This window comes from Pagrus pagrus (genome assembly GCF_965226575.1).
Source record: "Pagrus pagrus genome assembly, chromosome: 13".
NCBI lineage: Eukaryota > Metazoa > Chordata > Actinopteri > Spariformes > Sparidae > Pagrus > Pagrus pagrus.
Window position 1 is genome coordinate 23197472 of NC_140197.1, and position 23893 is coordinate 23221364.

The 23893-nt window shown below is 43.4% G+C and overlaps 2 protein-coding genes across 4 annotated transcripts; both read right to left on the reverse strand.

The window, feature by feature from the left end:
- Nucleotides 1–76: 76 nt before the first annotated feature.
- On the reverse strand, nucleotides 77–2886 carry phospho1 (phosphoethanolamine/phosphocholine phosphatase 1). 2 transcript variants are annotated; one of them, XM_084371019.1, is made up of 3 exons: nucleotides 2431–2886; nucleotides 2028–2085; nucleotides 77–1699 (listed from the first exon to the last, which is right to left on the reverse strand). In XM_084371019.1, the coding sequence occupies exon 3, from the start codon at nucleotides 1570–1572 to the stop codon at nucleotides 718–720; it is 855 nt and encodes a 284-aa protein (XP_084227145.1). In that variant the 5' UTR covers nucleotides 1573–1699; nucleotides 2028–2085; nucleotides 2431–2886; the 3' UTR covers nucleotides 77–717. The 2 variants fall into 2 exon arrangements, with proteins under 2 accessions (XP_084227145.1, XP_084227146.1); XM_084371020.1 differs by having other exon boundaries at nucleotides 77–1523; nucleotides 2431–2884.
- Nucleotides 2887–5093: 2207 nt separating this feature from the next.
- On the reverse strand, nucleotides 5094–23063 carry znf652 (zinc finger protein 652). Of its 2 annotated transcripts, none has more exons than XM_084371451.1 (6): nucleotides 22768–23063; nucleotides 16855–18430; nucleotides 13558–13705; nucleotides 13300–13415; nucleotides 11012–11156; nucleotides 5094–8601 (listed from the first exon to the last, which is right to left on the reverse strand). In XM_084371451.1, exons 2-6 carry the CDS (start codon nucleotides 17926–17928, stop codon nucleotides 7979–7981), a joined length of 2106 nt encoding a protein of 701 aa, XP_084227577.1. In that variant the 5' UTR covers nucleotides 17929–18430; nucleotides 22768–23063; the 3' UTR covers nucleotides 5094–7978. The 2 variants fall into 2 exon arrangements, with proteins under 2 accessions (XP_084227577.1, XP_084227578.1); XM_084371452.1 differs by having other exon boundaries at nucleotides 22974–23037.
- Between the last annotated feature and the right edge of the window lie 830 nt (nucleotides 23064–23893).

Consider the following 23893-nt stretch of genomic DNA (forward strand, 5'->3'; position numbering starts at 1 on the left):
GGAGGATGGTTAATAATTATCTCACGTGCACGTTGATGAGGTTTGATGATAAAGTCAGACACTGACAGAGTTTCAGTTGATGGCTTTATTCCTGCTGGTGTTTATATTTCCTTCAGTGGGCCTGGCCCACACAGTGAAGACACAACAGACTCATAAACAAGTCAAACAGATAAACAACATACATTTGTAAATAAGACATATTCTCTGACAAGCATCTTGACACAGATCTGCTGGTATCAGACGGCAGTGTAACTCTGATTTTCATCTATAGAGATTATAATTTAAATATTTCAAATACTTTAAAAATGCTGTTTAGAAGAAAACACACTTATAATTGTTATACAAGAGCAACCAGTCACATTTTTTATATATTGCTTTTGAATTACTCACAGATTTCCCACAGTTCAAAGCAACACATGACCCATTAAAGGATATTTATTATGCAAATGCCCTCAGACTTTAAAGTTATATCCTCATTTTTTAAAAACAAGCACCGAATTTGTTATTGAGACAGTGGCAGACCTCCACAATCATTAACCTGGGCCTCTCTTTGAGAGTGACCTCTGGTAGAGGCTGGACACCAGATAGACACACTTATTTATTTTTTACTAACAGTACAAATGATTTATTGCCTTGAACATTAGTTTCTGGGACTATTTCACCTGAGAATATAATTTTAAAAGTGTCAACTGGCCCTTTAACCGCCTGCCTCCCTGTCTACTCCACCACCAGCTTCCTCAGCCTCTGCACCACGTCCTCCGCGGTGGCCCACGGGACCGTGACCGCCTTGAATTCCCCGGGCATGGCTTCGTGGGTCTCCGTGATCAGCCGGTGCATGGGGAAGTCCCGCCGCGGGAACGCCACGTCCCGGGCTCCGAGGGAGAGCGCCGGGCAGAAGTCGTTGGCTCCGTCCCCGACGTAGAAGAGCCTCTGGTAGGGGCGGCCCCTCTCCTGCGTCCTGCGGGCCACATACTCCCTGACCACCACCTGCTTGCACATGTTGTCCGGGCACCGCTGGCAGTCGTGGGAGTGGAAGGGCCGCATCACCAGCCGGCCGTCTCTGTTGAAGGTGGCCGGGTTGGTGAAGATCCGGTGGAAGAGCTGACGGGCCCCTGCGCGCCGGAGCCAGGACTCGATGAAGAAGGTGTTGGCGTCGGACAGCAGCACCACCTCAAAGTCCGTCTGGGGCCGGGTGCGGAGATACTGGAAGAGGGTGACCATGCCGGGGGTGGCGGGTAACTTCTCCATCACGTTGCGGATGTCGCTCTCGGTGACGCCCTGCTCCGCCAGGTAGGCCAGGACGCGCTGCATGTACTCGTTGTAGCGGCCCGGCTGGTAGGTGTCCTTCAGCCAGGCCGGCAGGTGCTGACCCGGGGCGGTCTGCACCACCATGTCGTCGCTGGTTTCATCCACGATGGTCTCATCGAAGTCGAAGAAGATGAGGAAGCGCTTGTCGTTGGGGATGTGAGCGGACTGGGAGGCCATGATCTCTGTGCGTCTGGACCTGGCGGGCTCCCCCTCTCCTGGGGGATTGGGTGGGACATAACAGCAGTTGAAGAATGAATCCGCCATGATTGACTATGCCACACTTCCTACTTTTGCCGAGTGGCATCAAAAATTCTCCACTTTTGCTCTCCCACTCTCCAGCATCCCCCGCAAGGCAGGCCACAGTAAGGTGGAGGCTACCGAGGCTGGCTTTCTGGGAAACATCAGCGCATATAGACGAGGGATGGAGGTAAACACAGAATCAGATATAAAGTAGGATAAACATAATAATCTAATATCACATAGATTTGGGAAAAGGTGCAAAAGAAAGGAGAGAGAAGCAGCCAAGCCAGCAGCTCTGTCAAACCAGAAGAGGCAGCATCCACCAACGCACTGAAGGATTTTCTACAAAATAGGCAAGTAGAGAGGAAGAGGAGGTGGAGGTCATCCTGCTGGAGCAGAAGCGAGCATCAGGCCACGGTACAGCCCGAGCTCCGCATGCAGACATCCACATCACATCACACCAGTTACTGCCTGCATACCTTTGACTGTAGTGGTGTCAGCAGTGGATGTCTGCAGTCCTCACAGGTTTCCTGATCCCTGCGTAAAAGAAAAAAAACAAAACAATGAAAACTCTCATCCGACATGGTGCTTTATAGTCAAGACGACCCAGTAATTTAAAAATGATCACAATCAAGGTCAGCTGAGAAACCTGCAGGTAAATCCTCTGAGAATAAAGATGCCTGACACTGTTCCTGACTTTCAGAAAAACATCCAATCACTGAAAAAATCCAGAGAAAACTTGTCAGCCTGCCAACTTTATCTGCCGGCTGATCTAACCTACTTTCTCACACCAACATCTGAGAGCCCACCCGCGTGAAATCCATTTATAAATCCCTCACATGTGGACTAAAATATTTATAAAAGAAAAAAAAAAAATCTTACTGCGTCGCCGGCGGTGGTTCCGACCCGGTCCGGTCTGAAGGAGATCCGCGGCAGAGTTTCGCCGGTCGGCCGGTGGGACGCGCACTTTTATGTGACAGCCAGAACCACCGGAGCCGCTGCAGACGTGACCGCGCCTACAGGTCCGCCCAGTTAATGGCAGCCTACCGAGCGCGTTCACGACAGGGGGAGAGAGGGGGCACTGTGTGGGAGGAGAGGAGAGGAAGGAAAGCAGAAGGAGCGACGAGCAAATACTCTGTTTCCTGAGCGTGTCCGCAGCGCCGTGTGCGTCCTGCAAGTGAATGTGTCAGTTTGTGCTACAAGTTAATGATCTGTGTCTCCGGGCAGATTAGAAACTCACACATGCTGGGGTCAGTCTGCGAAACGTGAGAGACACTGTGGAGGATAAACACTTCTGGCTTTAACAGCCCAGAAAAGAGCAAGGTGCAACCTGAGTCAGGGGGAGAGAAGACAAAAACACAGGCCACTTCAGGAAGTCACAGGAAAATATCTGAATAATCCAAACTAATTCAGCTGCCCCACATCAGAAGATTTCCTCGACTCCAGAGAATTAAAGGTGCTTTGGGATGGCGGCTGACCCGTCCTAGACTCAAAAATCAACTTTTCTTACAAACAGCACCTTTAAAACTGTGCAACAAAGAATAGTTTCAAAGGAAAAGGTCCCCAAACAATGAAAATTCAGTCATTATCAGCTCACCCTCATGCTGATGGAAAGTCAGGTGAAGATTCGTAGTCCACGAAACATTTCTGGAGCTTCACAGCAAAACAGCGTCGCAGCATTCTCCTAAACAAGTGAAGTAGATGGGGACTCATTTTAAAATGTAAAAAAAAACAACCCATAAAATGGCTCCATGTAAATTATCCAATGAAATCAAAGTCTCTGGATACCCTGAGATCCCACACTGACTCAAAAAGACGCTACGTATGCACGGTCAAGCTTGTGCGCCCACTTCAGACAGGATGTCAGCCAAGCTTAGCAGCTACAGGGAAGATTTTGTCTTTAAAAAAGGGTGAAAATAAAGTGTTTTCAAATCAAATTTGGATCTTGGGGCTTCAAGGGACTTCTTTAAACAAGTCCTATCTACTTCAGTTGTTTATGAGAACGCTGCGACGCTGCATTGCTGTGAAACTCCAGAAATGTTTCTAAACTACAAAACCTCCTCCGACTGGACTCAGCACGGGGCTGAGTAGCAACTGAGTTCTTCATTTTTGGGTGAACTTGCCCTTTAAGTGCTTATTACTGTCCTGACAAACTAAACTGAGGGCAAACAACGCCCTTCTTCAACACGATAGGGATTTGGGTCAGTATATTGGAAAAACACTCACTCTGAAGCTGCACTTGACCTCTGACCTCTTTTGTAAGGGAGCACAAAGCTGCATCGAATCTGAAAAGCTGATTGGAATAAAATGAATGAAGCATAACAAAAAGTGAGCCACCATTTTACATCTGAAACATGTTGTTTCCATTTATTGACTACAGTGACACATTAGCATCGCAGTGAGCGAGGTTTTATCTAGACTGCAGTCCTGTGAGAGAAACAAGCAAACACACAGTGATTAACGAACGTGAACGTTCGCCTGATAAACACGACATGAAGCCCTCCTCTCCTTATCTGCCTGCTGACAGACGCCTCCCTCCTCTACGCCACAAGGCGTAATGACTAACAGCTGGGGTGGCTGACTATTTTCAAACCCAAATGGGAATGGAGATGTACAGACGGTGTGTTATTATCTCCTCTGCTCGTGAAGTGAGCCTCGCTACCTGACCACCCACTCACCATCAGTGAGTCACTCACACTTTTCTCTACCCATCGGCCCGCTCTGCTACCTTATAGGTTTGTGTGACTCATTTGTGCGCCACTTAAAACCACCTATGGTGATGGAGGGCACACATTTGAGCTTTTTAGCAAGAGTACACGTCTTAATGTGCCCTTAGAGGAGGCACGTGCTGTTAATGGATGAACAAAGCTGGTTGAGTTGGAGAAACAGATGACAGTCTTTACATAATCCAGATTTCACTTATGATATTTAATTGGTATAAGCAGGTAATGACACCTTGTCTGTAACACAACTGCTTCTCTAGGGGTTTAGATGAAAAGTCTGTAGCTGTATGTTACCCAACTGGAGACTCCCTGCCTGAGATGCTCAAAGTCTCTGGCAAGTGAATACAATGCAACCTACTGGAAAGCTCTTTCAGGTCATCTGCAAAAACAAACACTCTTTTTTAAAAAGACTTGCTAAAAGACATGTTTTTGCTTGTGATGGGTCACTTGAAAAGAAAAGGAAGTGGTCACAAAGAAGAGGACCTTGTCAAATAGAAAAACAAATCGGCTGCTGAATGTGCAGTGTCATGTGTAGCCAGCAGATGTTTTTTTATGCCAAGAACCCTGTGACCCTGAAATAGTAAAATAACAGTACTCAAGCTAATCGAGTCCGTGCAGTTGCAGCAGTCAGCTGGAATTTAAGCTTTTCAGCAAAGCCCTGGTGTGAAAGTTAAAGCTGAACCCACTGACCTGCTACCAGGAGCATGTTGTGCACAGTCCTTATTGTTCTAGGTTTCATGTGTATTCACCTGTCCTCGTTGAGGTTCGAACGGTCAACTCACAGCATTTGAAGATAAAAGGAGGCTCACAAATGTGTGATAATCATGGCTACTTGTTTTTACTTCTCAAAGTTAGCAGTCAGTTAAATGTACATTATCAAAAAAGGCCCAACTTTTTCACTTCTCCCCAATCTCCAGATAACATACAAAAAAAGGACAAACCAGGACATTATAAAGCTGCACATTTTGTACCAGATACAATAATAAAATACGCAATGCTACATTAAGTGGTTAAAAATACAAAGGGGAAAGTATATTGATTTTTTTTAAAACATCTTTAAAGAACATACAATGTTATTTTTCTTAACTAGCCAAGAATTTTAGTAGAAAGTGCATTCTATATAACAAAGAAAGGAGGAGGAGAATCATTCAGCAAACTGAAAGACAGAACAGGACATGACAGAGAGGAAAAACCCCATGAAGAGACAGAACAGAAGAAAGTATTTCAGACGTAGCTTGGAGGGGATAGCGGAAAGTCGCCAAAGCAGGAGGGAGCATCGCTTTTCACTTTGAGGGGAGGTCCATTTAGGAGCATAAGTGTATTTCTTTGAAAAAATAGGAAATTAAATTTATGCACTAAAGAAATGTCCTGTGTTTGCTATGGTCCCTTCCACACTAACCCGCCTCCACCCGGGATTCTCCTCCTTTCCTTGCCTAAAAACATCCACTCAAAGTAATCACCTCCATCCTCTCCCATGCAGCCGTAACTGCACTCTGTTCCACAATGCATTGTCAGTCCCTCCCTTCCCTGTGCCTCACCCACGCAGCAGTAAAGTGCAGAGAATACACACAAATGAAAAGGCTTAAAAAAAAAAAAAAAAAAAAAAAAAAAAAAAAGACACAAGACAAAGATCCATACTGCAAAATGCTGAAGCACAGCAGTGAACCCGAGGGGGCAGGATGATAAGCAAATAATGCAGCGTTATTAAGACCCACAGAAATGTCAGGATAATTTCAGGTCCCAAATTAAAAAAAACAAACAAAAAAAAAAACAGGGCATCCTAAACTACTGAGCTTAACCACTTCAGACTAAATTCTGCTCATGTTAAATTTACTGCTATTGTCCATCTCAGGTATCCCCAAATACACATAAATTGGGGCACACTGTGTAAAAGCAGCTTTTGGTGCAAGAGCACTGGGGACGAAACTAAAGCATGCTCACATACATACGCTCGCTCGCTCTCCCTCTCTCTCTCACTCACACTCACACACACACACACTCAAATCCCAAAGTTGCTCCAACACACACACACACATCTGATAACCCTCAGACTGGGTGAAAGGCTATCGAAATTCATGCCAAACATCTTTTAAACATTCTCACCATCGGCTATTACATTAACAAATGTAATTTCTAGCGCGGACTTGCTCACATGTATGCTTATCTATACAAGAATTCATAGTATTGGAGATTGTATGACCACTGCCTTTCATCCTGACATTTCCCCATCATGTGCTAACAGCAGTATATCTACACTGCAGAACCATTCATTAGCTTAAAACTGAGCAAATTATCAGAGAACATTAAAAACAACAACATATGAATGACTCATCAGCCATCATTCTGCGTAGGCAACATTCAACAGGTTTAGACACGCGTTTGCCTGTGTTGATCAAAGTATGTCAGTATGATGGCAGTCAAAAAAACAGACCTTTACATTACAAGAACGCCCCACACCAAACCGTGGAATATAGGCTGAGAGGAATATGCATAATTGCGTGTTAAGAACTGTGATGAAAAAGGTCCCAGGCGTGTATGTATACTGTGTGTGTCAAATGACCTTTAACATGGTAACCCGTATCATTTAGACAGCAGCGAAAGGAAGGTGGGGTAAATCCTGATGGGGTCATGTGTGTGACCCCTCACAGTGGCAGTATTTGACAGTCGTCTGTTATCTGAAAGCATCTGTTGACCAACAGTACTGAAAGCTGAGGTTGCACTGATCACAGTGAGTAAATCAGTGATCATATGGTCTTGTGTGCGTGTGCTTGAGTAAATGTGAGGGTGTTTGTGTGTGTGCCTACGGCATGTCCTGCATAACTTGAGTTCTTCATCGTAAAATATCTAATCAAACCTCAAAGACCTGTTCTGTATGACATAATACATTGTTATTCTGAACATCAAATGGAAAATCTAAAATAAGAAATATATTATGTACTGGAATGGACAGCACCATTTAACCATGATATGAATCTAGACTGATGTCTGGATCCATCGGAAACCAATTACAAAACCTGTTTTCCAATGTCCTTTACAAAAGTTCCTGTCTGCATTCTTACTGTTATCTATGGCACTGCATCTGAGACTACTGCTGTTGCCATTTTGACGTAAAGCCTCAGCCTTGGGACAGAGAAAGACTCAACATTCATTTTATATTTCTGTGGGGCTGAGGCTCTGCAGTACAACTATGACAGGTTGAGTATTGCTATGGGGAGGACCTGCGCACAAAACAAAAGTCCTGACTGATGTGCAACAATGAGTCAACTTGACACAAAGAGGAAAGTTCAATGACACTGATCTTTGATGATCCATGAAGCCCAGGTAATACATATGTTGACTTCCATCAGCAGCTTTTGTTGAAAATGAGATACTGAACACCCATCAAGGTACAGCTGGAGAACTCACACTGATCGTTTTGTGTAGATTTCCTAAGAAAATGTTCGAAAAAAAAAAAAATCTAGAGGTTGTATAATCTTTGTCAGTTGACCGGGGTATTTAAGTACGGGTCTTGATCAAATAACATGTGCACTGAAGGTGTATCAGTCTGAGTTACACACACACACAAATGTGCGTTTGTTTAGCTTGACTGTTTGAGAGGCGCACCCTTACATCAGGGGGCCAGCAACTGAGAGACTGAGGCAGGACTATGAGAAGAAGAGGAGGAACAAGGCGCAGTTTGGTGTGGGCCTGCAGAGCTGGAGCACAGTTCAGTGGTGCTGTGGGGCCCCGGGGCCCTTTTCAGGGGGAGCCATGTGGTGCAGGTAGCTGCTGTCTTCGTGCCCACAGTGGTTTAAGGGCTCACTCTTGAAAAGGGCCGGGGGTGGGGGCAGGTGGGAAACTGGGGGCACGGCCAGGTGGTGGTGGGGGTGAGGAGGGGCGTGTTGGGGTGTGTTTGAGAGGTGTTGCTGGGTCGTCGAGGGGTGGGGATGATGGTGAGAGGGGGTCGAGTGAAGCTGTACGTGGGAGAATGTGTGTCCCACAGGGCCTCTGGGAGGCATGGGCCCTCCTGTTGGGCTGAGGCCCAGGGGTGCTGAGGTGGTGGCTGGGGTGGCAGCCGAGGGACCGGGACCAGACGATGAGGAAGAGGAAGAGAAGGTGTTGGCAAAGATTCGGACAGGCACAGGTGGGCCGCTGGTCTGCAGAACCACAGGGCTGGTGACCCGGAAACACTTCTCTTTGTGTGCTTTGAGCATGTTGGAGAAGCGGAAGCGCTGGCCGCACACCTCGCAGGGATAGGGCTTCTCCCCGGTGTGAGTGCGGCGGTGGCGCTTCATGTTGGGCCGGCTGGTGAAGCTCTTCCCACAAATCTCACAAATGAAAGGCTTCTCTCCTGCGCAGATTCAGAAAAGAAAGACGGATGTGTGAAGACAGAGACTGTATCAATTAGAAAGACTGCAGCTACACAGAGAAAATATGATGCATCAAAGTCAAATCCTTTGTTGTCAAAAGGGATGGTTACAAAATTGATTAAAGCTCTCTGAATGACAAAGTTAACTTTTTCCCTTTAATCATTCTCTCTTCAGAGAGCAACAGTTCTCTTTTAAAAATGCAAATAAGTTGCCATCTTGAATTGTGGGTCTTTGCTGTCAACCCACCCACTCCACAGGAAGCTATTACAATTCACACTTTGAGGAGAGGAGATGTGAAATTGAACAACAGCAGCTCCGTTGGAATGCCGCTCTCATTAACCTCCCTCCATGGAGCCACTGAATGTGCCTACCACCACCCACACAGCCATCTATTAACAGGATGCTGAAGGGCTCTGTAAATGCCTTATTCTGGCACGCTACGTGTGAAGCTCCTCCAAACCAACTGAATATCAAAAGGTGACAGCTAATGTGCCCGTTTTGTGTAACTGTTATATTACACTCACAGGAAACCATGAAGAATCTGTGCGAAGTGAACCAAACTTTCAGAGTTTGTGTTGAACATGTGTGCGGACTATTACAGGGCATGACTGGGTGTGTCTCCTCCTGCATGAGGCTAAATTGGTTGGTAGCAGCCGGGAGAAGAGAGGGTAGTGTAATTACACATTACAAATAGAACCGTGAGCGCCAACGGATAGGAGTGTGTCCACCCACGACAGGCACGGCTGGAAAGTGAGGGACGCACAGGCTGCACAGCTCAGTGGGTCATAGAAATAGCAGTGCAGCAGGGACCGAAAATCAGAGGGATGTAGTACAGCATGTGTCTGGGTAGTCATTATAAGCCACAATATATGCAAGGCCTTTCTTTCATGTAAACCATCCCTCTCATTACAAAAACTGGGCGAAGTCTCTGCGCCTACGACCATAATGTTCATGTTTGAATCGTCCCATGTCTTTCCTTTTTTTAGGCAGTGTTTGTTGACTGGCTGACTGACAGAGCCCAGGAACATTGTTCTTGAGCAAAGTTTTCATCTCAAAATATTTTTACATTTTAAAGTATGTGTATTCAGATTTGCAACAGACAGAATAAAAGCTTAGAAAAAATATATGGCCTTTTTTAAATAAAATGGTTTAAGGGACCTAGACTTAGACCTCTATGTACCATTTGTATTCCTATTCACGTCTAACAAAAGAGCTGTGAAGATCAAGCAAACTAGACTGATCAAAGATAAAGACAAACACTTTGTATGAAACCTTTTTGAGTGCAATGCCACAACTGCTGAATTATCTTGTTCTTTGTAATTTACTGGAGCAACGACTGTTTAAATACTGCAGATGCTGAAAGGAGATGAGCAGAAATGGAGGGAAGACTGATGCCAGAAAGGCGAGACGCCTGCTCCAAACATAGTAAGGCTCAGTTAGAGTACTGTCTGGTTATTTTTCCGTTTTAGCCAGTGCAAAGCTCAAACACTTTGAGTTGTCACTTTTCCTAAACCCTCACTTCCTGTTATCCTGCTGCTTTTTTTAGACTGCAATGTTTTCTGCATAACGCTGAAGAAAATGGAAAAATAAATAAATAAAGTCTTTACTTTACGTCTCTACTGGTCACGGCCAGGACTATCTTTCTGCTTACAAGCTGAATCAGTCTTAAGACTTGACAGACCAGTTTGTGGTGTTATTTACTGGAGACTGGACCCTGATTCTTCCTGGGCCTCTGTAAGGTACAATCTCTAGAACAGGAACGTCTCACTGGGCAGGAACAATTGCAAGGGGAACTAAATTTGAACCTAGTGTTTAGCAGCTCTTCCAGTTGCTACATCAGTTAAACTCATAAGTTTCCTCCAAAGCTTTCCATTTTCTATAACTGAAAAGCTTTAAAACTACAATTAGTTTCTTGACGTCAAAGAGCAGGTTAAGTTCTTCACTTTTATAAAGGTTTCTGAGGACGTTCCTGGGGTCATAAAGGGCCATTAGGCTATGATAACAGAGGGCTGACCAGTGTCCAGACAATCAGCTCCCACAAACGGGCTTTCCTGTCTCTGTTTTGATTTTGATGCTATGATGAAGTTTCGGTCGGATGAAGCTCAACATAGACAGACAGCCAGAACAAGCTTCTCCTCCATATTCTGGGTTACAAGGGCGGCAGATGAGGGGTCCCGACTGATCAAATATATGATGACGTGACAACACCAGTGCCTTTCTGAAGTCGAGAGATCATTATCAAGAAGCGCTCTGAGCTGGCGCCCAAAAAAGGCGAAGCGCTCTGAAAAAAAAGACGCTTTTTTTCCTCAAGGCGGCTGCATGCTGGGGCAGACACACTCTCCTCCTGATGGGTGCATTTCGAGAAACAAAGCAAGACTTTCATCCTCTCACCTGTGTGTGTTTTCATGTGCTCATCAAAATACTGTTTCATGTTGAAGTCTTTGCCACACCATTGGCACATGAACTGCTTGTGTCCGATGTGAATGCTCATATGGGAGCGCAGCTGGTACTTGTACTGGAACCGCTCGTCACAGTTCTGCAGAGACAACAGAGGCATTCAGACAACATGCACACACCAGGTCAGCACAAAGAAACACTCGCACACATGTGCAGACACACAAAAACATTCACCACATACATCTATACATGCCAACTTGTTGAAAATAGCTTTAACCTGAAATGTTTCTTTAAGCAAGGCAGGGTTACAGATCTTTTGTGATCTTATTTGCAGATACACTTCTGTGGTGTAGCGTCGCTACATTTTTCTTTTTACATGCAGAGAGCAAACCAGGTTACTAGGACAGGTCTGATTAGGCAAGAAAGTAGGGGGTCCTCTGTTTTAGTTAGCTGTGCCAGTTTTGATTGTTGTGTTTATGAAGAAGCCCAGCTTAAGATAATTATATACATAGCAAGAAATACGGTTTCTCCAGATGTCTAGCTGTGTAAACAAGATTCCTTTTAATCCCATAACCTGATAAAGGAAGCAGGTTTGTCATTTTTATATATATATATATATATATACAGATGTTAAGAAATGAGGTTACAACATCAAGCCAACAATAACCTGATTATTTTGGTACATGTAGCCACACTTAATGTTTGCATTATGAGGCTTTCCTGGTTTGGTATTTTTCCTTCAGTGAGATATTTATAATCTCAATGACACCACCTGGCTAAATAAATATCTACGGGAAAAAATCTGCAAGTTTCCATAAGACCACTAAGAGGAAAGGCCTATACATCACATACACCCTTAATACGTACATAATCGCATGTTACAGTATAGGATGACTTCAAACATTTAATTAGAGCAGCTCCACCCAGACACACATGTTCCCTGTGGTGCCGTGCATTCAAGTAGCTGGACATTAAAAGTCCTCGGGTGGGAGTGAAGCACCCCATCTGTCGAATTCCTCTGAATTAGTCAGAAAAATCTTGACACATGAAGTGACAAAACGCATCCATAAAAGACGTCGGTTATAACCCAGAAACCCTGAACACTGAGTTCTACATTTATCTTGGTGAATTCCGGTTAATTGGTGACACTGTGTATATGTGGTTCGCTAATATTTGACATGGTCAGACATTAGCTTCTCTGTATGACATAACCGTCCCATGAATATTCAAAATACAGCAGGATGACGACCCTGCCCGTCTCCACACACACTATTTTAGGTTGCTCACAACCCACAAGGCACAGATGCTCCTCTGCTCAAACTAATGAGTGAAAACTACCTTGAGGCCAACCACTCTTTCAGCTCAAAATAAACACATTACACAGGACAAGCAAGAAAGATGGTGACATACAGGTGTGTGTTTATGACCAACAATATTTAATACACACAATCCCTCCAGTATGTCAACATCATATAGGTCCCAAAACATTTGTTCAAGGGTGTTTTAGGCAGGAAAGTAAATTATACCATGACTGCCAGGAGGGACACTCAACTGAGGAATTCAAGCTTCTTGGAAAATGCTTAATGTCTTCTTGGGAACTGCTTTGGTAAAATTGCTCTGTCTCCCTTCTTCGTGAATGACCTTTCACACGGCAACCCACTTTTCACCAGCAGCAGGTGAAAAGCTGACAGAAAAAATTACGGCAGACTAGACAAACAGTATCCATACAGTTCAAACACTCCACTTAGAGATACGACTGACTGTGACAAGTGGGACAATTTGAATAAGGAATTCTGTCTAAGCTGTTTTTCCTGTTTTTGGAAGACTTGTTATTTATAGTCATAAATGCAGCGAGAACTAGAATTACCACATTGCGGTTTACATCCATGTCTGTTAAGTCTCATAGCATATATTGTGTTTAGACTTACAAGAAAAACAGTTTCAATGTCTTAAGTTAAGATTTGTGTCACCAATTCAGTATCCAACAAAATATGAAAAATGAGTGAGTTATTATGATGTTGAATCATGGCTGGAAAAGTGTTTTTGGACAACATTATGATGTCACAGTGAAGCTGACCTTTGAACTTCATTATTTTATTCTATCAGATATTTGTGTTACATTTTGTTTAATTCTTGAGTTGTGGCCTAAAACGTCAAGATAGTCGGAAATGAGGAAATTAGAAATTCCTTTGCTTTCTTTTGACTGATCGTTGCTGCTCTGATCTGGATTAGAAGAATACGGGATATCACGTCCGAAGAGGGAAACAATGTGTCAATCTTACCTCACAACGGAAGGGCTTCTCTCCAGAATGCTGGAGTGAGTGAACTTTTAAAGACATGCTGCGTTTAAACGACTTCCCACATGTCTCACAGGTAAATGGCATATCCTTAGTGTGAGCTGGGTTTGGGGGGGGGGGGGGGGGCAGGAGAAAGATAATGAGAGAGAAGAAAACATTAATGAGACAACAGCATACACCTGATCGGGTCAACAGGTAGGAACTTTTAAAAAAATTAAAGAAAAAGAAAAGGCCCCTACTTACCAACCATGTGCTTACGGACATGAGCCATAGTGTAGAACTTCTTCTCACAGATTTCACATGAGAACTTCTTTTCTGCATAGCCATGAACAATCTTAATGTGCTCATGCAGTGACCACAGCTTCTTAAAAGACTTGTTGCAGGAGACGCACTAAAGGACACATACAGGTAGAAAAACATTTAGATTAAGCTTTTTGCTGCAATATAAATATCATGATACAAAACAAAATCTGACAGCCCTGAGGTGGTTCTTATTTGCCAAAATGCGTTTCATTATACTCCAGCTCCCTCTGCTGGGGAAAAAAAATTACAGTGGGTCTAATTTCCTGATTTCCCACTGGAGATCTTCTGATGACAGCCAACGTACTAAACAGCTTAGATGCCATTAGAGAAGAAAAACAGATTTCATCAGCGCTAATTTGGCTTCTTGATGTTATTACTGATTAAATCATAAACTACAACACTTGAAGTGAACACTTGAACACTGAAGTATTCAACCCCCTTAGACACTGATCACCAGACCTCTGCAAAAGGACAATACTGCATTCTTCCATGATATGCAAAGCTGCAAGGCAATCAACTGTATATGACTGGATATATTTTCAGAATTATTAAAATTACACCCCTGAATCCAAAAAAGTTAAAAGTAATAGAAACAGAATTTAATAATTTGACCTAAATACAATTTAATAAGGAGGATATTGATTGTTTCAACTGATAAACTGAAGTAAGAAGAACCACAGCGTCTTCACCTTTTCCAAATCAGGGTTGTATTTCAAAATAAGGTTGTGCCAAGCTGAAGGCTCTTCATCTCCACAAAGTTCAGACATGTTTCCATAATATCTCTCATGGACATTATTGCACAAAGTTCATATTTGGAAGGGACCAACGGTGTAATTATTTGCAAGATATGTGTGTAATTAGGTTTCCATAGCCACACCTTAGTTTGAGAATTAAAGGATTGCGTCAATATTACAGTTGTCCCAGTTCACAAGAAACCACTGCCCCCGAGTGCGCTTTCTGTATGAACATGTGCAGGCTTCCCCGTATCAAGACTGAATATCTGAAATGGTTTAAATACTGATTGCTTGCAGTATCTATACTCCAGTACTAGCTGTGTTTCTTTTCGCTCTCCCCTGAGACAGCAAGTTGACACATGCACCACTGTATTGCGCACATAGACCTGCCTCCTCCAGAGGTAAATTAACTTAGATGCTGTGCTTAAGACACAGAACACAAGCCTTTATATATTTATCTTTGAAGAAAAATGGGAAATTTTATGGCCTCAATGTTGTGGCAATTTTTCCTTGAGGTTTTGAATATTGATATTTTTCAAGGCATTGTATCAAAGTGAAAAATTCCTGTATCGTGACAACACCACCCCAGAGGATTTCTGTTCCCCATGAATGTGAACTGTGATATGAAGTCATTATATTTCTACAACTGGCTATGTTTTGTCATTACGGCCATTACAACTTTACTACCATCTACTGGATTTTAAATGTATAGCATTTATTCAGCCATGTACAAATGCTTTTTCTCGCAATATTAATGAAATTATTATTGCACAAGCATACAGTTTAGGAAAACAGGAGCTCCTTGGTGGAGATTATCGCATACTGTATGTATTGAAATCATTTCAAGTAGCTATTGAATCAAGTTTTTTATTATGAATTTAAGTCTGTGTGGATCAACTGATATCAGCTTGGACGTGTAATTTTTCTTCATAAATAAGATAAAGATATAAAAACACCAAAACCAAAGAATTAATCCAATATGATGGGCAGAAAAACTTCTGGTTTTTGGTCTCATCATATCAAAAGAGACTTCTACTTTGTTTATGACTCCCACATGCCTTCTGGCAAATCTTAGCCAAGCTATCATGTGAGCTTTTCCCCCTCAACAGTGTCCTTCTCTTTTCCACTATCATAAAACTTGTGGAGCACTGGGGAAACCGTTGTGTATACACGGTCTCCCATCTCAGCCATGAACCCTGGATCCCAGTCAGAGCTGCCGTAGGCCTGTTGGCCTCACGAGTGTTTTTAAGTCACACAGGTGTCCAGTTTTTGAAGTAAAAACAGGATTTACACAGTGCAATAATTTTTTTTAACCTGTTTTTTAAATTACCTCACTGTACTCTGATGTAATATCCATTTTTTATCCGCTCTTGACTGACTGACCGACTGGTTGTAAAACCTACCAGATACAGGTGTATTGAACCTAACAATCACTTTTCACACTGATTCAACAAAAGGTGATCTCAATTTATCTAATAATGTAGATAGAAAAGCTGGTAAATCGCTGAAGAAACAGCTGTGTGTCTCCAATCTCAGCCATGAACCCAGTAGCTCCATCAGAGCTGCCATAGGCCTGTTGGCAGCCTGCACCAGTGATTGTTTGGGTGAGCACTTATGAAATCAGTTCTTTTGTTATGACTGCACTTAATTTAGATCAATCTGATTATCTTTTTTCTGCTGATCAGCTGCTGCTGCTTGTCACAGCCACGTTAATTCAGTGGTATTAATAAAACATGAATATGTCCAATCAATTTTATCGACACTGTATGTCGACTTCTCTCAAGAAACTTGCTTTAGATGCAAATCAAGTTCAGCAAAACAGGGCTAAATTAAGCTATTCAAAACAGCCATATGACCCTTGGGGATTAGGAAGCTGAATCACCAATTTCGGTTTTAGGGAAGTAAAACCAAATCGCACCTACTTCTGATACCATCAAAGACAGCAGACGACAATATATTCTTTTAACTTTTCTTCAGAAGGTCTGTGTGAGAAATGCTCAAAGTCTGCCTTCACGTTTCAGTCTCTTAAAAAGGTTATGTTTTAGGTTTTAAATATAGTAATTCTCAAATGAAAAACAAAGTATCATTAATAATTTGGTGAGGTTTTTTGGTGAGATCACAAATTGCTCTGCCCAGAAACAAAACTGACTTGTTAGTTTTATTTCACACTTACACCTCAATGTCATTGTTTTTGAACTAAGTATAACAGGAAGTGCAACTGCATTACTGAAATACTATTTAAAACACGTCATGACAGTTGCAATGTTGCTTGCTTGTTTTTTGTATCAAAATCACAAGATCTATCATAATAATCACAGTAGTATTTTTCCTCTAGTATCAAATGTTGACTGCACTCAGTGGGCAAAAAAAGTGAATTGTTCTGGTTTGCTTCCAAACTTATCCAAGTTAGGATGTTAGCAAATAATATGGTGATCCCTTGAAATGAACTCATTAATGTAAATGTTAATTTGCAAGAGTAATTACAGAGATATGATTGCTTTACCTGGATGTTCTTCTCGCAGTCAGTCTGCTGGTGTAAGGCCAGCTCACTCTCCAGGACAAACTTTTTGCCACACTTGTCGCAAATCTGCATCCGCCTGTGTGTGACGTTCATGTGCTTCTCCAAGTACCAGCGCGTGTTAAACACACGGGGGCACTTTTCACACGCCAGCATCTCCTTCTCCTCCACCTCTGCTTTCCCTCCCGTCGTTGTGGAACCGGCAGACGATGGAGCTGATCTGACTGACCTGCGCTTGCTCTTTGGAGGCTCCAAGCACTTCCGCCGGCCCCTGGTGGTCATTCCAGCCGTGGCAGTGCTCAGAGCTGTTCTCAGGCTTTTTCTCCGAGGCTGGCTGGGAGCTGCTGTGCTACTAGCACCCCGACGGGCCCTCTTTGACCTTGTTCTTCGACTCTCAATCTCATCTTCCTCGTCGTCGTCTTCCTCCTCCTCCTCCTCCTCTTCTTCTTCTTCTTCATCGTGGCTCTCCTCCTCCTCCTCCTCCTCTTCTTCCTCCTCATCGTCGTCGTCTTCATCATCACTGCCAGCTCTCTCAGAGTCATCAGCTATGGTTCCAGTTTTGTTGTCCCCCTTGGATACATGAAGCGTCTGGTTGTTCAGGTTAACCTCAACGATGATCTGCTCACGCTTGAAGCCCCCCTCCTCCTGCCCATCCTCCTCCTCCTCGTCCTCTCCCTCTTCTTCCTCGTCATCCTCATCGTCTTCAGTGTCATCAGAGGTGCCGTCGTTGCCAGCCTGGGACCCCTGTGTCCCCACCTCCTGCCCTGCGCCTCCCTCCCGGAAATACTGCTGATGTTGCTGTGGAGTCACATGTTGAGTGGGCAGCTGACCAATGTTCTGATCTCCCATGGATGTCTTGGCTGCCATTTTATTGTCCACTAACACAGAATAAGGCTTACCACCAACCTCCCTCTTATAAAGCTTGCCTGTCAGATCCAGATCTGGGTTGGTGGAGTGAAAATAAGACTGGGACACTGGCACCCTCCGTCCTTCCTCCTGTGACATCCCGCCAAGGCTGGGGACGGAAACCTCTTCCTTGAGGCTCTTGCAGGATTTCATGAAGAGGGAGCGGGAATGGAGTTGGTGGGAGCACAAGGCAATGGAAAAGAGTAACTGCTATGGTGCCTAGGTAGACTCGCCTACTCTACAAGGAGGGGCAGGGGACGCCACACCAATCCCCCACCCTCCTTCTACTGAAGAGACAGGAAGGAGGGTACGAGGTGTCAGACAGTCAACCTGATTCAAAGAGAGCATCCATGCTGTCCGAGGTAGGAAATGGAGTTGGAAAGACATACAATCGGTTCCCAGTTTTGTTCCATATGCTTAAGAATCAAACTCAAAGGCTCAGTGCCTTTGATGCTGAACATTTGAAGCTAAATTCCTCTTGAGTTAGCACGTGGGGCGCAGGCAGCTGCCAGAGTCAGTTTCTCTGAAGGCTGCAGCCCAGCAGGAGGCCAGTGTCGTCAAACTGCAGAGCAGGTAAAGACGAGCTGAATGTCAGACGTGGAACTGCTGTAAGGATTTCTGTGCACTGCTTGAAGAGCCATTTACAGTGCATTACCTATGAGATCAGACAGAGAACAAACAGGGAGAAACAGATGTGAGATTAGAAAAGGTTGCTCTTCCGCCGTCTTGTTGTGTCACTAGAGAGCTGAACTGAAACTACAGCCATATTGCCAAGGTTTCAACACTGAGTGGCAGATTTGCCCGCAAATGTTTCAGTGTTGTGTGTAGGAGTCGAAACCACAGCCATCACAAATGAATGCGAGTTCAATTTCAAACGCGGAGAATTCAAAATATGTCAAGACCACAACTGAAACACCTCCCTTTCAACAACAGAAATACAACAAGAGGCGATTGTTGAAGTCTAATGTATAAAAAGGTGCAACATATCTTCTTAAAGATGGTCCGATAAAACTTTTTACCCAAGTCTTAGAGCAGGAAAACCCTGACCATTGATCCCTCAATATGTACTGCCATGTACTATGTTCACCTACAATCTGAATCTTCAATCTTAAACAATAAATAAACAATTGCTCCAGTCAAAAACTTCTTTATAGTGGTTATCATGCTGATGATGGCTTTGAGCTGAAACACATTCGCTTTTTGCCCACAATAAATCAGAAGACTTGTCCTGTGCGAGTGCCAGAGTTTTGTCTATTTTTAATTCTTGCCACTACCGTGCGCTGGTTATGTTATAAAACTTTTGGGGAAGTGAGAACTGTTATTTTTCACAACTTTCCAGTGCAACATTTGGTCCAGTTAATAAAAGTGATTGCTGCAAAAACACCAAACTTGATGGTGTGGCACTGATTAAACAAAAGATTGTGTATTTTTTTTAAGCAGCACACACCAACTTGCACACACACCTCCCATTGACTGTTAGAGAGCATAGTGTAACCACAGCTCTGGAGCTTGTACTGCAAATATAACCACAGGAAACTGTATTTCAACTTTTCAATGAAGCCTAAACACTGTGCAGTTTGAAACCTACAATAAGATCATCGTGCTTACGTGAGTTTAAGATGAAAAAGACAGTGCAAATTCAATTAAATCTATTTTCTACTTCCTTTTATGGGGTTTCTATGTTTTTGACTTTGCGCACATCTATGCTGGCGTGTCCCTGGCTGACAGTTGGTTGACCTCGAACAACCTTACACCCTACTCTCCAAAATGAGTGTGCACTAGGGTGGTTTGCTCACTAGAAAAACCTCCCTGAACATGAAACAAAAAACACATTTCCTTTCTTGGAGATGCAAACATCCTCCCTTCTGTGTCTTCACAAATGTCTTAAGCTTAATTTCTTTGAACACACAACACTCCACCATCTACAAAGCAAACATAAACAGCCCAAGAGCGACTTTCATATTTAAACATCCCCCCACCCGACCCACGAAGGCTACTTTGTTCTAGTCTTTAATTTGTCTTCATAATTAATACGAAAGGTTTGCCAGAGCACCAGAAAAAAAAAAGAGCTAGAGTCTACAAAGGAGGGTATCATTAGGGACGTGATGAGTGTTGAGCCCGATAATTTTGACAATTGCAATCACAACTGTTGATCACAATTTGAAAAAAGCATATTTTTTCGCCTACTTTTTCCAGAGCAGTAATTGTCACCTAAAAAGTGTTGTTTTCATCTGTGGTGTCTTACTGTTACAACAGTCCTCATAAATACTTTGAGGGTTCAATACAACCTCTAATTCAAACTGAAAAGATGCTGCTTGAAGTTATCAGTAATAAAACCAGTTTTCTTCAAAACATATAGGATAGGATAAGGATATTACTCGAACATTATTCAACTTTGTTCACACATCAGTTTTTTTCTGTGTATTTCAACAGCACTCAATCTGAAATGAAGTTTCCAGTTCCTCCTGTTACTTCATGTCACTTTAATAAAAATCAACAGTGAAGGCTGCATGTAGTGGAGCTAAATGACGTTCTTCCAGTTTTGCAAGACTGAGTAAAACCCATTTTAGTAGAATTTGACTATCCGCACATACTGTAAAAGACACACCTGTCTTCCTGCGCATGCTGACTCTGATCCTTTCTGAGAATTGGACAGCAGCTCTGAGAGCATTAAGACCACAGGGGGAGGGCGAGCTCTGCACTGACAGAGCAACTCAACTCACATGGCAGTCTTAGACACAAAGCCTAATAGATTATCCTCAGCTGGATGACAGAGGAATATAAATTGCATGAGAAATCACTGCATGAACCTGACTTAACATGCGATCGGCGGGTTGCATTCTTTTTTTAGCACCTGTGCTTAAACTGATGCGCTTTTAAGAAGGTTTTAAATTTTCTAGCCACAACTTAAAACTAATCAAATGCAATAAATTCACCCATTTAGTTAAAAAAAAAAAAGCACATGTTCAAATAAACAAACACACAGTGTGGTTATGTAACCCATATTGAGTAAAATCCTTCCACGCACTTATCATTATCAATGATGAGTCATTTCAGAGTTTCACTCACAGTGAAATAATGCAGTACTTTGATGTGGGAATCAAGCAGAGCGCAGACTTCTCAATATCACTGGTAATTAGTCTACACAATCACCTTGTCAGATCAGGGAGGTCAAACCTATTGGGGAGGATGATCATTTGTGACTGCCTTTTTTTTTTTAAAAGTCTGGACAGCTTTCAAAGATGAACTTTGCACCCTGGCACAAAAAAAGATAAAAGTGCATACATGAATGTCTCTCTGACAGCCCATTTCAGTAATCCAAAGCATTACTAATGCCCAGAGAATTCAGAGTTTCTTCAACAATAACTAATTTATAACCTTCCTCAATCATGCTACTGAGAAACCAAAACGAATATCGTATAGGGTAAAGCCACAAAGCCAGTCCTATACCGGATAGATGCTACTGTGGCTTATTTGAATGACACAGGATGGGAACTGTAGTGCAAAGACACTATGAACCCACAACATTAAATAGTGCAAGCGTTCGCAAGTGCTTGCCTTGTGACAGTAAAGAGGATGAGACCTCTGGAGCAGTCAAAATGCGTCACGTTGACCTCTTATTATACAGCAGTGCTCCTCAAATCCACGCTCCCTCTCAGGTCTAGACTTTAATGAGCTTTCCCTTTCGCAGCTTGCAGAGGACCGTGTGAGGGTTCACATTCCTCACTCTGTCCAAACTCATAAGACCTTAACCAGCTCACTGTGTGGTGCACTGCGGGGGTGCTCCACGCCTCTGTAGGCATTTGGCCCTAAAGCCCATAATCGGGTCATAGAGCAGTACCTGGTGTTTTTGGTCTGGTATAAATCATCTGAGGGAGGGAGGCGTCATAGAAATGTGGGGGAGTATCACCTCAGCCCCAAGTTTCTGTGAGGAGAAAGACACTGTCAAGTCTGACAGCAGTCCACTGATGATCACTACTGGGAAATCTTTGTTTTAAGGTATATTTAACATACACGCGGACATTAAACCTGGGTCTTCTATTGAAAAACTGTGCTGAAACATGACAGGATACGACAGAAGGACTGGGTCTTACGAGCTCACTATTTCTGGCAAACGAGGTGACGACGTGCCAAACCAGTATTATGCATTATTTTGGGAAGCATCACAAGATATAGGGCAGCAGCCAGTTCCCTAATTTAATAGAGCTACTACTGTTTTCAGCTTCATGACTTGGAGTTAACATTGCAATGTGTATAAAGCGAAGAAAGGGTTAAAACCAAAAGGCAACACAGTCCGCCGAGCAGCAGTAACACTGTGCAGGCCTGGCCAACTTAGGCTACTTAGCAAGCTAGCATTACTCCATAGGTACTAACCTACATACACATGACAAGCTAACTTGGCTACATTAGCTCAAGGTGCAGACATTAGATATTTTACTGCCGTTAGCTTCACTCAACCACAAACACAATCATATTACCCCACACACGCTACACCATCTAAAGGCTAACATGCACTAGCTAACAACAGAGGGAGGACTTTCACTTTTTTTTAATCCCAAACCGCCCAGATTGAGGCTAGTTAGCTTAAAGCTAGCACCAACGTAAGATATTTAGCACTAACGTTACACTTTATTTCGGTGTTGCACTTTGAAGGGGGGAGTGTGACAGTTATCGGACCCGCATGAAGCTGGGTGAAAAGCCGGTGTCACGCTTTGTTATCGGCGTCTCTTTCTTGTCCTGCACGATGAGAAGCGCCGCTTTCCTAACAAAACCCCCGGACTGCTGCACGGACAAACCCACTCAACTCGACACTGTCACAAAGTCAGCGCTAGCTCGGCTCGCGGACAATCCTGACGGCAGCTCCGGTCACCGGCTCCCGGCGACCTGCGTGTGCTTTCCCCCCCCCCCGGCAGCTGCCGCGCTTGTCACGCACGTAAGTGCATAAAATGAAGTTAAACGGCAACATTTTGCGGTGGCTTGTAGCTGGCTTACCTTCTGTCGAGAGCGACCTCCCTCCTGCGTTCGTGCAATCAGAGTTGCACAGATTCGGGGTTGCACGCGCACTTCTTTCGCTCGCTCTCCCTCTACATCGGCGGATGTGCATGTAGAGAGGGCAGCGCTCAAGATCTGTGTGTGCGAAAAAAGAAAAAAATGCGGGAGATTGTGTGTTGATGTGCGGTGTGGTGCTGCGGAGATACCTGCGCACCGGTGTCCTCAGCCCCGCTACGTGGCCCGGCCAAGCTCTCGCGCGTACCACCGCCGTCCCGCGCTCATCTCAGGCATCCAGGCCGCTGTCTGGGCAGGCGCGCGGCGGCGTGTCTGGGTCTGGATCCTCCAAAGCAGACAGGGCACGGTGCGCGTGCACGACGAGCTCAGAGCCTTGATTGATGAAATAATAATGATACCCCGGGGGCCGTTTACAGCTCTCACAGGGAAAATCAGGCAGGAGTAATGAATTTATACTATTTTTACCATCGATTAGTACTCTTTAATTCTGTGGGATTTATCCTATTCAACCATTAATTATTCTCCTTTAATATTGTGGAGTTTATCCTATTTTTACCATTAATTATTCTTATTTAATATTGTGGAATTTATCCTATTTTACCATTAATTATTCATATTTAATTCTGTGGAATTTATCCTATTTAACCATTAAGTATTCTCCTTTAATATTGTGGAATTTATCCAATTTTTACCATTAATTATTCTTATTTAATATTGTGGAATTTATCCTATTTTTCCATCAATTATTACTCTATAATATTATGGAGTGTATCCCATTTTTACCATTAATTTAAAGTGGCGCTATGTAGTTTTTGAAGAAATACAAACTCAGAATTTTAATATGCACAATGTTCATGAGGTAGTAATACAAACTCAAGAAATATTGATCTTTTCAAAACTGAATAAACAAGCTGTTGTCAGAGGGAAATAAGGTCCCACGAACACTGTTTAAAGCTAGAAAAAGGTGGCAGGGTCCGCCGAATAGAAACAAAGTAAAACAGTATAAAATTGTGTTGTCCTTTAAGGTCAGTTTGTTTATTCAGTCGTGAAAAGGAAGAGCTCGTTCATATAGTTTTAGGCATAAACAATTCCCAAAACTTCCCCCAAAACT